The sequence below is a fragment of the Furipterus horrens genome, unplaced genomic scaffold (genome assembly GCF_987537825.1).
Source record: "Furipterus horrens unplaced genomic scaffold, mFurHor1.1.pri manual_scaffold_8, whole genome shotgun sequence".
Classification (NCBI taxonomy): Eukaryota; Metazoa; Chordata; class Mammalia; order Chiroptera; family Furipteridae; genus Furipterus; species Furipterus horrens.
This window is the reverse complement of record NW_028327178.1, coordinates 93,832,359-93,847,258: the sequence shown is the minus strand read 5'-3', so window position 1 is coordinate 93,847,258 and position 14,900 is coordinate 93,832,359. Positions and strand designations below refer to the sequence as shown.

Below are 14,900 nucleotides of genomic sequence, written 5' to 3'. Positions count from 1 at the left end.
AAAGTATAATTGATATACAATATTAGTTTCAGGTGTACAACATAATGATTTGATGTATATGTATTGGATTGGCCAAAAATCCATTTGGTTTTTTCTGTAAAATAAAACACATTTTTCATATTCATCAATACCTTGATTGATTTGGATATTTTGAGTATGTCAGCTATCTCCCACATGGTGTAGCATTGATCTCAACTAATGTCTCAATTTGATCACTGTCAATTTCAACTGGTCTGCCTGTTTGTTGAGCATCATCCAGCAAGAAACCTCCAGCACAAAACTTCGCAAACCACTTTTGACACAAGTAATTAACCACAGCACTTTCTCCATATACTGTACAAATCTTTTATTGTGTTTCAGTTGTGTTTTTACCTTTCTTAAGACAAAGCATAAGCTGAAAATGTTCCATATATTCTTCCATCTTCAATATTAAAATGACTACACAAAAATTCACCAATTTTGTTAAGTTTTTGTAAAACGTACACTGATATGACAGCTGTCACAATGCAGTCTAACAAAATTGTTTTGAATGATGTTAAAGACAGCTAAGCATGGAAAAAAACAGAGAGACTTTTCAGGCAACTCATACATTAGAAGTTATCGTCACAATAAGCACCATTACCATTCGTCACCATACAAAGAATACAATATTATTAACTATATTCCCTGTGCTATACGTTACATCCCATGACTTATTTATTTTTATAACTATAAGTCTGTACCTCTTTATCCCCTCTACCTATTTCACCACCCCCCTCACCCCTCCTCCTCTGGCAAATACCTGGCTATTCTATCTATGAATCTGGTTTTATTTTGTTTTTTAGAGTCCACATGTAAGTGAAATCATACGGTATTTGTCTTTCTCAGTCTGTTTGACTTACTTCACTTAGATAATACTTCTAAGGTCCATCCGTGTCATTACAAATGGCAAGATTTTATTCTTTTTTATGACTGAGTAATATTCCATTGTATATATAAAACACATTTTTATGTATTTGTCTATTGATGGACACCTAGGTTGCTTTCATATCTTGACTATTGTAAATAATGCTACAGTGAACATAGGGGTGCATGTATCTTTTCAAATTAATGTTTTTGTTTTCATTGAATAAATACCTAGAAGTGAAATTGCTGGATCATATTGTACTTCTATTTTTAATTTTTTAGGGAACCTTCATACTGTTATAGCATCTGCTCCAATTTACATTCCCACTGACAGTGCATAGGGTTCCCTTTTATCCACATCTTTGCTAATAGTTGTTATTTATTTTCTTTTTTGATACAGCTGTTTTGACAGTTGTGAGGTGATATTTCATTGTGGGTTTGATTTGCTTTGCCCTTCTATTATAAATTTTATAATTTTCTCCATAAATTTATTATACATCTTTTAGTACACTTACTTCTACATTGTGTATAATTTTAGTTATATGTGTTATCTCTGTGGAACTTAAATTTTCTGTATATTTAAATTTTTTTCTGAAACATTTGAAAATAAACTCTAGACATACCACCTCATTCCTAAATACCTCAGTAGGTATTTCCTAAAAATAAGAATATTGTCTCACTTAAACCTCAATATAATTATGAAAATCAAGCTATTAATGTTGATGCAATGATATTATCTAATTTAGATTTTCTTTCAAATTTCACCAAATGTCCATATAGAAAAAGAGGAAAACAACCTTTTTTTTCCAATCCATACATACATTGCACTTAGTTGCCATTCTCTTTAGTCTCTTTTGTCCACTAATAATTCTTTAGCCTTTATATCTCATGACATTGCCACTTTTTGAAGAGTCCTGGTGAGTTATTTTATGGAATGTCCCTCAATTTGAGTTTGACGTTTCTTCACAGTGTAAGACTACATTTTTGGCAGAATGCCACATTGTGTACTTCTTAGTGTATCACATCAGAGGCACATGAAATCTATTTAGCCATTGCTGGTAATATTAACTTTGACCACTGAGTAAGGCAATGTCTGCTAAATTTTTCCAGTATAAACTTACTGTTTTCCTCCTTTATAACTAATGTGTTATCTTGATTCAATTTTTAAAATATAGTTGTAGGACCATTCAGGCTTTTGTTTTTATCTTGGGTCAGTTTTTGGTAAGACTGTGATAAGGCAGATGTCTCTACAATAAGAATGAATGCGTAAACAGAAACAGTTGAGTAAAATGAGGCCAGTTTGAGATTCCCACCCAGATCTTGACTTAGGAGTGACACTGTTGTTTTTAACTGTAAATTTGCAGTTACTTCATTTCACCACTAGATGGAAATACTAACAAAACTGGTAACTTCAGGTTTTCAAGGCTGGTTAAATAATAGAACTGGATTTTACAGCAATTTTCATGAAAGTGGGATTCTACCTCTATGACCTGGTAATATTCTTCTGTACTGTACTGTGAAGTACTTCTGTGCTGCAGCTCATTAAATATATTAATGAACTAAATGATGAAAACATGATTTGTAAAAAGTATATAGACCAGTAAAATATAGACAAATTAATAGGTTTTTAGAAATATCTGCAAGACTATAGTTGGAAACTAGGTAATTAACATGCAGTAGAATCTTATCTTTGAATTACCTGGAATCAAGAGTAATTAGAATAATATGGGGTTCCTAATGGACTAGAGATTATAACAGACCATATTATGCTGACTTTTCCTAGCATGAACAGGGCTCAGTGAAGATGTTTGAGCACCTTATTAATTCTAATGAACTCAGACCTGTCATGAAACAATATGGTCTCATCCCTGAAGAAGATATTCTCTTTATCACAGAACAAATTATCGAACCATCTCAATCACCATATAAAGGTTCAGCGGTAAGTTTCTGTACAACTTCATTTGCAGTAACTCATGCTTTTCATCTAGTCTTTTCTTGATTATTTCAGAGCTATTCGAAAAGGAATACTTGGCTATTTTAGAGGGACTGAGTTGAGAGTTGGAAAAAATATAAGTACACATATAAATTAAAATATGTATGTAAATATTTTATAATTAATGTGTATGCAGTATTTTATATAGAAGCCTAAAGTAACTGGAAACTTTAACAATGTATATCTTATTTATACATTAAAACTAACATTTAAAATATTTAGATAAATGAAGATCTAGAAAAAAGTTGAATTAGTTCAGAGGAAAATTTGTTCTGTTTCTAAGTTTTTTTCCATATATATAAATCTACTTGTAAGAATAAGAGGTGGATTTTGTAGCAGATATCCTAGTTTTAAAAAAATGGAGCTCCAAAAAGTCTTTGAATGGTACATTTCAATTAGGGTTAGATGTATAGCTAATTTGAAAGATAATATTTTCATATATGAATTCAAGCATTAGCATGAAAGGAGCCTTCTTACTAGTTCATAATTGGATCTTACATTTTTAAAAACTTATAAACCAAGAAAACAGAGCTTGTTGGCTATGACAAGTGTAGTAAGAGTTAGGGTCCTTTCAATGGCACTAAATACTAAAAAGGTTTAGTATTAATAGGATATCATATACCTTAGCATCTCTTTTTCCTTTTCTACTAATTTAGGAATTACTTGGAAAGAACTTTCTAAATTATCTCACATTCCCATTCAAGTATATGTTTACAATTTTCATATTAACACAGTTGCTTTGCTTTTAAATAGATTTGGTTCTTATTCTAAAACTTGTAATCAATTTTCTTGTATTCTAGTGGCCATATAAAGGACGTCCTAAAGACAAAAGCTTCCTTTATGAGATAGTGGCCAACAAAAGAAATGGCATTGATGTGGACAAATGGGACTATCTTGCCAGGTATGTAGTGAACCCCTCAGAAAAGTTGGTGAAAATTATTATATACTTTAAATATATACAATCTTTACTTAAGTAAACAAATAAATACAATAAAAATAAATGCTTCTATAAATTTAGTATTAATATTTAAGGTACAATTATCTTGTTGCAAAATTTTATCTGTCTGCTTTGGAATCTTTCTAGGGACTGTCATCATCTTGGAATTCAAAATAATTTTGATTATAGGCGCTGTCTTAAGTTTGTCAATGTCTGTGAAGTAGACGGTATGAAGTGTATTTGTACTAGAGATAAGGTAAGCTATGTCAGAGGAACAACATAACTAGAATGGTTATTTCTAGTTCAAAATCTAGAAATAATTGTTCAGTAATTTGGAAAAAAAATCAGTATCTCATAAATTGTCAATCTCTTCATGCTGAGCATTTATAAGTATCTTAAGGCTCTTTTCACTTATACTGTATTGTTAAATAATAAAATTACAATAGACATTTATTAAGTGTTGTGCTAAGTACTGTTTTAAGTGCTTTAGATGAATTAACTCAATCCTTACAACCCTATGAGGTAGATACTATTATTATCCCACTTTAATGATGAGCAGATTGGAGCACAGAAAAGACATACAGTTAATAAATGGCATAACTAGAATTTCAAACTAGTAAATTTGGCTTAAGTCTCATCCTTAATCACTATATTGGTGTTTCATATAGTTAAAATAATAAAATCATTAGGTCCCTATTAGATTAGCATCTTGTAACCAAAGAGTAGTATAATAATGCATTATAAAAGTCTTTCTTTTGAGCCCTAGCATCATTCTGTGCACTAAAAGTTTGCAGATTCAGTTCCGGGTCAGGGCACATACCTAGGTTGCGGGTTCGATCCCGGGTTGGGGCGTGTATGAGAGGCAACCTCTCTCTCTCTGTCTCTGTCTCTTTTCTTCCTCTCTCCCTTCCTCCCTCCTTCTATCCCTCTATCCCTCCCTTATTCTCTTAAAAAAAAAAAAATCAATAAACATATCTTTGGGTGAGGATTAAAAATGTCTTTCTTTTGAGAATGAAGAATATGAGAATAATAATGCCTAATTTCTAGAGTTACTGGGAAAATTAAAAGATATATTATATGTAAGATGCCTAAAACAAAACCTGTCACAGAGTTAAAACACACAGTAGATTTTGGTTTACTAAGAATGAAAGTTGCAAACCAATGAATAATTTCACTAATCTGCCTTGCCATATTTTTGAGTGGGCTTAAGGATTTTAATGAAGTAGCCTTTGTTCGGCCACCATCCCTTTTTCTTGTTTTACATACTTGTCAGTACTAACAGGGGTAACATAATCTGATCCTACATTAATATTTATTTCATGTTTTCTTGCAGGAGGTTGAGAATCTGTATGACATGTTTCATACACGCAACTCTTTACACCGTAGAGCTTATCAACACAAAGTTAGCAACATCATTGATGCGATGTAAGAAATTTGATTGTTATTTCCTTATAAAAATTTCTATGGTGCTTTGTTCTAGAGTATTACACATGGATCAAGTTGAGATTTCTAGATTAATTCAAGTGAATTTTAAGTGAGTAAGTCTTAAATTGTTCTCTTAAATGAAACAACTAGCATAAAGTAAACTCAATTTAGTTGGAGGAAAAGTTGGAGAATGGATTAAAGGGGATAAAGGAAGGGCAGGAAAGCTGGTTTAGTCTAGACTTGAAGAAGAATCAATGCTAGAGCGGCTTAGGGCCTCTGCACACAGGCTGTCCCTTATGTACCAGATATCATTCGTCAGGGTGAAAAAAGGGATGTGCATAATTGATATTCTGAAATTAATGTCAAACAATTTTAAGAATTAAAATTAATCTCTGCTCATACCTGTCAAATTATTTATCAAAATTAATAGCAAACAGTAAAACCAACAGGAATTTCAGTTCTTTTCCCTGATCCATTGCAGAAAAGTATAGCCTAGTCTCTAGGAACTAAAAGACCCCATGAGGAGTTATCAAAAGTTGGGTATGAGTCCAGTTAATACCATGTCTCTAAAATGCCTTTGAATGGATTTATTATAAGCCTTTTGTGTTCATGTTTGTGTTGAAGAAATCTATCTTTTTCCATTTTTTCCCTCATCATTTGTCATGAGCACACTAGTTAGAATACATTCTCCTATTTGTATGATTGTTACTTTGATGTGGGAGATTTTTGTTGTTGTTTTTGTTAGTTTATTTTTTTAATTTGGAGAGTTAGCGAGATCAAAGTTCAAAGCCTGGTACTGCTTCTTCCTAACATAGTAAAATAAAAAATTTACTTAATTTTTGTACCTGTAAAATTAAGGCTATCTTTGTTAGTGTTGGAAAGATTAAATGATACAATGGTTCTAAAGCCTTGCCATAATGTCCGGAATACAGTAAACATGGTAGCCCACAAATCACTGTGTACTTATTTAGTATGACTGAGTAACAGGTGTCTTTAGAACATCGTGTCTCAAGATTTTATTCCCTGAAACTAGGAAGATTTCCTTAACTTTAAGCAAGGCCTAAAGTACATACTTAAATTTTCTCAAAAGCATACATTTTTATTGAATGATCTTCAGGATTACAGATGCTCTCCTCAAAGCAGATCCCTACATAGAGATTACAGGTGCTAAAGGGAAAAAATACCACATTTCTACAGCAATTGATGATATGGAAGCCTTCACTAAGCTAACAGGTAAGAAGAACTAGAAGGTAACATAGATGGTCCTTCTCAGATAAAGTATAAGCTGTCCCTGGATTGTGGATGGGTTATTTTTCAAGCATTCCAATGGATTTAACTTCTCAAGTAATTTATACTTTTGGATTTGAGTTTTATCTCTGCTTTGTATAACAAGATAACCTTGATAAAGTTATTTCACTTCTCAGAGCCATACTTTCCTCATCTGTAAAATAGGAGTAATGATACCTAACATATACTTCTGTCGTGATGCTTAAATAAAGCATAGCACCTAGAATAGTACATGGCACATCAGTACTCAATATTTATGATTATTTAACTTATAAAGTAGCTGGACTAATATCAGACTAATAGCCTAAAACTGATTCACTTTTTTAATATTTTGTTGTCGTTGCAAAACAAAGCATGCCAGGAACATTTCTGCACACTTCAGCAGAAACAAAACCTGCAGCTTAGGGTGGAAGAAAGAGAAGTGAAGGTGTCACTGATGGTTCTTTAATGTGCGAAAGTGTAGACAGAGAAATAAAGATCAGTAAAGCAAAGGAAGCAGACCAAAAAGTATATACCAGCCAGAGCTCTGAGTTGCAAATCATGAAACTGACTCTGTTTAAGTAAAAATAAAATAAGATACCAATCACATGGCTTATAGAATCACTGGGATGGCTGGAGGTGCTGAAAATGAGCAAAAACAACAGAAGCGGAGCAGCCTACAGCTGAGGTCACTCTTCATCAGCTTGCTGCTGCTCCATCCCTGCTTCATTCTGTCCCCAGCACGCTGCCAGAGTGAAACCTAAACCCGTTTTTCTCAAACTGTCTTTGAAGAACCAACATTCTTCATTTCCAACCGCTTGCAGATTGATACTTTTATAAAATACGATAAAAACAAATTACTAAGAAAAATGAAATGGCGAAGTGGGGGTGAGGTGGTACATATAAAGTCCAAGTCCAAATTTTTATTACTGAATTTGACAGATTTACCATATACGGTATTTCAATAAATCTGATCAAAAGAAGCGTAATAGAGAAAAATCTTAATTCTTAAAACTAGATGTTGTTCTTTATAAATGTACATGTAGGCAACTTATATAGAGTCCCTCTTACACTTGTGACTTTTCTTATAAGAAATATTTATTTATTTTAGAGAGAGGAGGTTGGTGGGGGGAGAGATAAACATTGATTTATTGTTCCACTTATTTATGTATCCATAGGTTGATTCTAGAATGTGCCCCAAGCAGGGTTCGGATCTGCAACCTTGGTGTATCAGGATGACACTAACCAACTGAGCTATCTGTCCAGGGCCTACACTTACAACTTTTTAGTTATTTTCCAATCATAACTAAACCAAAAATTAGACGTGAAATAGTGATTCCCCATATTAAATGTATTTTTACACTGAGAACACTGTATATCAATATTTAAGGTTTATAATGTAACAAGTTAGTTTGCTTCTTTTTTTTTTTTTTAAGACTTTATTTATTTATTTTTGGAGAGAGGGAGAAAGGGAGGAAGAGAAACATCAATGTGTGGTTGCCTCTTGCATGCCCTCAACTGGGACCTGGCCCGCAACCCAGGTATTGAACTGGCAACCTGTTGGTTCATAGGCCAGCACTCGATCCACTGAGCCACACCAGCCAGGGCATGAGTTTGCTTCTTGATTGTTAGTTAACCTAGGTTGGATTGAGGACAGAGTTAATCACAGCTGATATATATCTAAATTTTAATAACATCATAGTAGATAAACTAGTTTTCCTGTTATGTTGATAGGAGTACAGGACTACAGGAGTCACCCAAATGCTGTTTCTCTCACATCAACGTTCCTTTCTTTCTGTCTCCCTTTCTCTCTCTCTAAAATCAATAAACATATCCTCAGGTGAGGATTTTTTTTAAATTATTTTTTTTAACTCATCGTTAGTCTTCATCAGAAGCCATCATCAATTCTAACAATTTAGCCTATAACATTTAATTATATTTAAACTATCTTTGGTGAAAAGAAGTAAATTCTGGATTTTAAAGACTTTTGGGTTATCTGACAATCCATAAAATATCATATATTTTAATGTGATCTTACTATGCATAGCTGTTGCTCACCATGAAGGTTCTATAACACGCAAACTGGTTTTTACCCTGTTAAGTGAGATGAGTCCACTGACCATATTGTAGCAATATCAGAAACCCCAGACAAAAGATTAGGTCACACCTTATGCTTTATTTGCCAGAGTGTAGGAGAACAAACATATGACTTTCCAACTTGCATCATTTGAGACAGGGATTACCTCATTACTTTTGCATGTTGTTCCTGGCAGTGGTATAATCCATATTGTCCTTAACTACATGACCTTGAAGGAATAGAACCATGTGAGCCTTCATTACCTTTCCTACTTTTCCAGACAGTAAATCACTTTCTCCTTATTGTAAAATCTCTACTTCTTATTTTAAATTTTTTTTGTAATGATTTTCCACATTTTATTGGGACATGTTAAAAGCATACAACAATGTTGAAAGAATTTTACAGGGAACACCTGTTACCGCCTAAATCTAACATATATGGACTTGTTTTATCTATCACTTATCATTTTTATATCCATCTATTAATTTATCTTAATTTTTATGCATTTTAAAGAAAATTGCTGATATTAGTACACTTTAATCCTTCAGCATGCTGAATAACTAAAGTTCACTAAATATGGATTTTTTTCTTTTAATGTAAAATCTATATGCAATTTATATTAATATACAAATCTTAAGTGTATGTTTACTAGAGTTTTGACAAATGCAGGACAGAGGACACTGTCTTCTGGCTGCCCTACTTCACCCCTGGAGGCAATCACTGTCTTTTCTAGACTTTTCTGTAAATGGAATTGTACAGTGTTTACTCTTCTGTGTAAAGCTTTTTCACTCAGCATTATGTGTTTGAGATTCATCCATATCGTATTCCTTTTTATTGCTGAGTAATAGCCCGTAATATGAATATGCCACAGATTATCTGTTCTCTCTGCTTCCTAAATTCTTATTTCTGATGAATCTTTCAGCTTATCTGGATGTGGCTGTCTTAAGCATTGTAAATGTTAGGACCACTGTCTTAGGTAACCATTTTCTTACCTTGGTCTTTATTCGAGAATATTCCTAAGCAATAGGTGGACCATCCCCCTTCTCTCCCTTCTCCTGCAAGCGCCCCACCTCCACATCTCTTCATTAAATTGGAATCATAGAATGTTAAATTTAAAAGGACCTTAGAGATCATCTACATAAAAACTTCTTAAATGAAATGACTGAGGCCAAATAAGGGTAAGGAATTATTTACCTAACAGCAAAGTTAAACCAAGTCTGATCTACAAATTGAATGTTGTTTATACTCTTTTAGAGTGAAATTTTAGCCATGAAATTTAATAGGCAAGCAGTTTCCTTTACATAACTCTTGTCTGAAAATACATGTGAAATAAATAGAATTCTCATATATGGCTGGTGGGAATGAAAATGGTACAGCCACTTTGAAGAAACTGGACTTAAAAAAAAAAAAAAAACCATACACTGATCCTATGCTTCACTGATCCCTCTTCCACCTACTTAGCCTGCAGAGATGAAAATGTAAGGCCCCCGAAAAACCTGTACCTGATATAATAAGAAGAAAGGCACAAGAAAGGTATCAGTAGAGCTCTGTGGTGATCAAAGGAAGGAGGAATTTCAACTCTGGGTTGGATGGATTGGGGATGGTTTCACAGTGAGATACCTTTTGAGATGAACCTCAGGTTTTTAAGAGGTGAGATTCTGTGATGGAGAAAGCATTTCATTAATTCACTTGGAAATAGGGTAGATAAAAGCAAGGATTAGAAAAGTGTGGTCTTAGTTAAATTGCTCTGATTTTTAAACTATGGGTATAATATATAAAGAATAAATGAAGCCCTGACTGGTGTGACTCAGTCGGTTGGGCATCCTCCCACAAACCAAAGGGTTGCCGGTTCAATTTCCCAATCAGGGCACATGCCTGGGCTGCCTGGTTTGGGGTGTGGAAGGGGAAACCAATCAATGTTTCTCTCACATGCCAATTTTGCTCTCCCTCTCTTTCTCCCTCCTGTCCCCTCTCTCTAAAAATAAATAAATAAAATGTTTTTTTAAAAAGAATAAATGAAAGCTGAAGGTGGACAGATGTTTGTAGAAAGCATCATGGAGAAGGTGAAGAATATGTTACCACAGATTGGGTAGGGAAGCATGTATACACACAAGTGAGTCGAATGACACAAGGTCACTAATACTTTATTTTGCCAAGAAAAGATATTTTAATAAAACTCATTTTATAAAATGCAATAATGGATCTCGTCAAGGAATGCTAATGAATGCTAAACCACTGATTGAAAACTTATTAGAATAATCTTACAGTCTCAAAATATCACCCTATAAATTATTTAATTACAAAAGGAAAATACATTTATAATAGAGGAAGCTGGGGGTTATTGCTTTAACCAGTGGCTGAAGCTTCACATAACTGATGATGGTAACAAAGGTCATAGGTGACTCCTGATGTGATGCACTGAGCTAGGCACATTCCTAATACAATGTTCTCAACAACAGTGCTAAACCTGTATCTAATGAAGGAACAATTGGACAAGTTCAAAGTGTGGGACATTTTACAGAATGATTGCCTGAACTTTTCTAAAATGTCCACATCTGAAAAATAAGAAGCTAGGGGAATTATTCTAGTTCTAGATTAAAGGAGACTAAAAAAACATGACAACTAATGTCATCCATGATACTGATTGGTTTCTTTTCGCAGCAACAAAAATCCATAAATTACATTGTTGGAACAGTCGAGCAAATTCGAATATATACTTTGTTTTATATTTACATATCAGTGTTAAATTTTTTGGCATGATTATAGTTATATAAGAGTATGTTCTTGTTATTTGGAGATACACGTTGAAGTATTTGGGAGTGAAGGGTCTTGATGTCTGTAATTTTCAGATATTTCCTTCAAAAACTTGTGTGCACATGTGCTCACACAGAGAAAGTGCATATGTGGGAAGAAGGTTAACAGTTGATGAATTTAAGGGAAGTATACTTTATTTTGAAATTTTTTGAAATAAAAAGTTGGAAGAAAAAGAAACTACCTTCTACTGTTGTCATGGAATAGAACTTTAAAAAAAGAAATTCACATCACTTAGCTTTTAACAATTATCAACACATAAGAATTTTTTCTCATTCCTTTACTCCTATCAAACACTGGATCTCAGACATAATTCGGTAATTCCTTAACTATTATTCTTTTTAAACTAAACAAAACAACAATAAATTAATATACCCCTATGTACCTATAACCCAACTTCAAATCATCAACTCCGGTTCCGTCTTGTTACATATCTACCCTTTCCCACTCACTAGATTACCTTGAAGTATATCCAGGACATTGACTGGAACATTTTTACAGAGTTTTTTTCACTTCAGTCTTTAGAAAAAATTTTTTTTCACACTGTTATAATCATAGTGTATCTGTGCTTGTAAACTGTTTGAAATCACTTCAGAGGTACAGCAAGGTCTATGAGTGTATAAATCTTGTTTATTTTTTAATATAACTGAACTTTCATCAAATTGGCAGATAACATTTTTCTGGAGATTTTACATTCTACTAATCCCCAATTGGATGAAGCACGAGAGATTTTAAAAAAAATTGAATGCCGTAAACTATACAAGTTCTTGGGTGAGACTCTGCCATGCAAAACTAGAATTGAAACGGTAAGTGGAGTTGTCAAGCATCTTCCCATTATGTGTTTGACTGAAAGGTCCTCTGTCCTCCATGAGGAAAACCATTAACCTGTCACAATACGATGACTCTGTTCTAAGCCCTTTACATTTATTCTGATTTAATCTCCTTTACATGAATATAGTGTTCTTAGATTTGTCCTGTAGATGAAAAAACTCAAGCTTGGGAAGGGATTAAATAACTTGCCTATGGAAGCACAGGTAGTGAGCCAGAATTCAAAGCGAAGTCTAGTTTACTCTCAAATTAAAGATACCTCCATGAGCTTCATTGAAACACTAAGAACCTGCTACTGTTTAGTTTCTTTCACAGTTTATCAGATTCTCCCAGATGGCAAATGCTTATATTTTTTAGTTTATATATCTGTTCTCCTCTCCTGCTCGTTAAGATTTTACTCTTTGCCAGAAAGTAACACAAGCCATACTGCTAACCACACCCTGCTTTTAATAATTCCTTGGGTTACACTTTACTTCCTCTTGTTTTACTAATAGGCTAATGCCACTTTTTTTTTTTAGTATATTTTATTGATTATGTTGTTACAGTAGTCCTAATTTATTTTCCCTTTGCTCCTCTCTGCCTAGTACCCCCCTTCCCTCTTGCAATCCCACTCCCCCTTAGTTCATGTCCATGGGTTGTGCCTATAAGTTCTTTGGCTTCACCCTTTCCTATGTTATTATTAACTTCCCCCTATTTTGTACCAACCAATTATGCTTCTTAATCCCTGCAACATTTCCCCATTTCTTCCCCTTCCCTTTTCCAGCTGATAACCCTCCAAATGATCCCCATACCTATGATTCTGTTCCTATTCTGGTTTGCTTAGTTGGATTTTGTTTTTATTTTTTAGATTCAGTTGTTGATAGTTGTGAGTTTGTTGTCACTTTAATGTTCAAATTTTGGTTTTCTTTTTCTTAAGTAAGTCCCTTTGACATTTCATATAATAATGGCTTGGTGATGATGAACTCCTTTAGCTTTACCTTGTCTGGGAAGCACTTTATCTGCCCTTCCATTCTAAATGATAGCTTTGCTGGCTAGAGTAATTTTTTTTTTAAGTATATTTTATTAATTATATTGTTAAAATAGTTCCAATTTTTTCCCTTTGCTACCCTCCACCCAGCACCCCCCCTCCCCCAGCAATCCTCCCCCCCAAATCCATGCCCATGGTTTGTACATACAAGCTCTCCCGCTTCACCCTTTCATATATTCTTCTTTTTTTAAATAAATAAATGATTAAGTAATTATTTTAATAATAAAAAATAAGAATCCCTCCCTCTCAGATATTAAGACCCTTTATAATCTTATAAAGGACAATGGGCGAAGGTCTCAAGCTCCTCTAGCTGCTTCAACCTGGACATGGTCGTCGTCCTACCTACCCTTGGGTCCAGAAATCCCTAATAAGAGTGGGGGTGTGGAGGGGAGGGTGGCCTTCCCACATGGGGAAGGATCGTGTAGACTCCAGGTCAGTTGGCTGTCCCCGGACAATGGCATGCTTGATTTAACAGGCTGGCATCCTTGTTGTATTCTGGGGGCAACAGATTAGGCAAAAGGGTTAAAAGACATCATTCACTCCATAACTACTAGATGACAAAAAGCAGGGATTAATCTTGGTTGTAGGTCCCTGCTTTTCATCACTTAGAATACTTCTTTCCAGTTCCTTCTTGCCTGCAGTTTCTTTTGAGAAATCAGCTGATAGTCTTATGAGAACTCCTTTGTAGGTAAATCTTCTTTTCTCTTCCTGCTTTTAAGATTCTCTCTTTATCTTGAACCTTTGGCATTTTACTTATGATGTGTCTTGGTGTGGTCCTCTTTGGGTCTAGCTTGTTTGGGACTCTGTGCTTCCTGGACACGTATGTCTATTTCCTTTGCCAAATTTGGGATGTTTTCCTTCATTAATTTTCATATAAGCTTTCCATTTCTTGCTCTTCCTCTTCTCCTTCTGGCACCCCTATGATTTGGATGTGGACACGTTTAAAGTTGTCCCAGAGGTTCCTAAGCCTCTCATTTTTTTCAGTTCTTGTTTCCTCATTCTGCACTGGTTGACTGCATTTTTCTTCCTTATGTACCAAATCATTGATTTGAACCCTGGTTTCCTTCCTTTCACCATTGGTTTTGTGTGGATTTTCCTTCGTTTCATTTAGCATAGCCTTCACTTTTTCCCTTACGCGTTTGCCGTACTTAAGCATATCTGTCAAGCCTGTGAGCATCTTTATCACCAACGTTTTGAATTCTGTGTCTGTTAGGTTGGCTATCTCCTTGTCGCTTACTTCTATCACTGAAACCTTGATCCATTCCCCCTTGGGCCATACTTTTCTGTCTCCTCCTTCTGACAGGCTCTTGAGTTTGTTTTCCTCTGCATCCAAGGTAGAGCTGTTGCACCTGTTACATTGTAAGGGGAAGAGCCTTACATATTCATCAATACTGGGCGACCCATTTCACGGCATTGTGGTGCTGTATGTGGGGGAGGGATCTGAGAGGGAACAATGCTGCTTGCTCAGCACTCACCTCTTTTCCAGGCACTTCTCCCGCTTCCCATATTGAACTGGCGCCCCTCTAGCTGTTGCCCTGGCCATTGTTCCCAGAGCCAGTGGGTTTGCAGATATTCTAGGACCATGGGGGCTTTTGAAACAAGCAGACTCTGCTGAGAGACCAGCAGTTTTTTTCCCCATCCCAATCCCCAC

At 34.7% G+C, this 14,900-nt stretch overlaps 1 protein-coding gene across 1 annotated transcript in view; it reads left to right on the top strand.

Annotated features, from left to right (window-relative positions):
* The window catches only part of SAMHD1 (SAM and HD domain containing deoxynucleoside triphosphate triphosphohydrolase 1), a 53,784-nt gene that overhangs the window by 27,981 nt on the left and 10,903 nt on the right, over positions 1-14,900 (top strand). The window contains exons 7-12 of the mRNA XM_090286370.1: positions 2,669-2,824; positions 3,679-3,779; positions 3,963-4,071; positions 5,149-5,240; positions 6,358-6,473; positions 12,064-12,200. Of these exons, the coding sequence (XP_090142496.1) occupies positions 2,669-2,824; positions 3,679-3,779; positions 3,963-4,071; positions 5,149-5,240; positions 6,358-6,473; positions 12,064-12,200 (711 nt within the window). The remainder of the gene's footprint in view (positions 1-2,668; positions 2,825-3,678; positions 3,780-3,962; positions 4,072-5,148; positions 5,241-6,357; positions 6,474-12,063; positions 12,201-14,900) is intronic.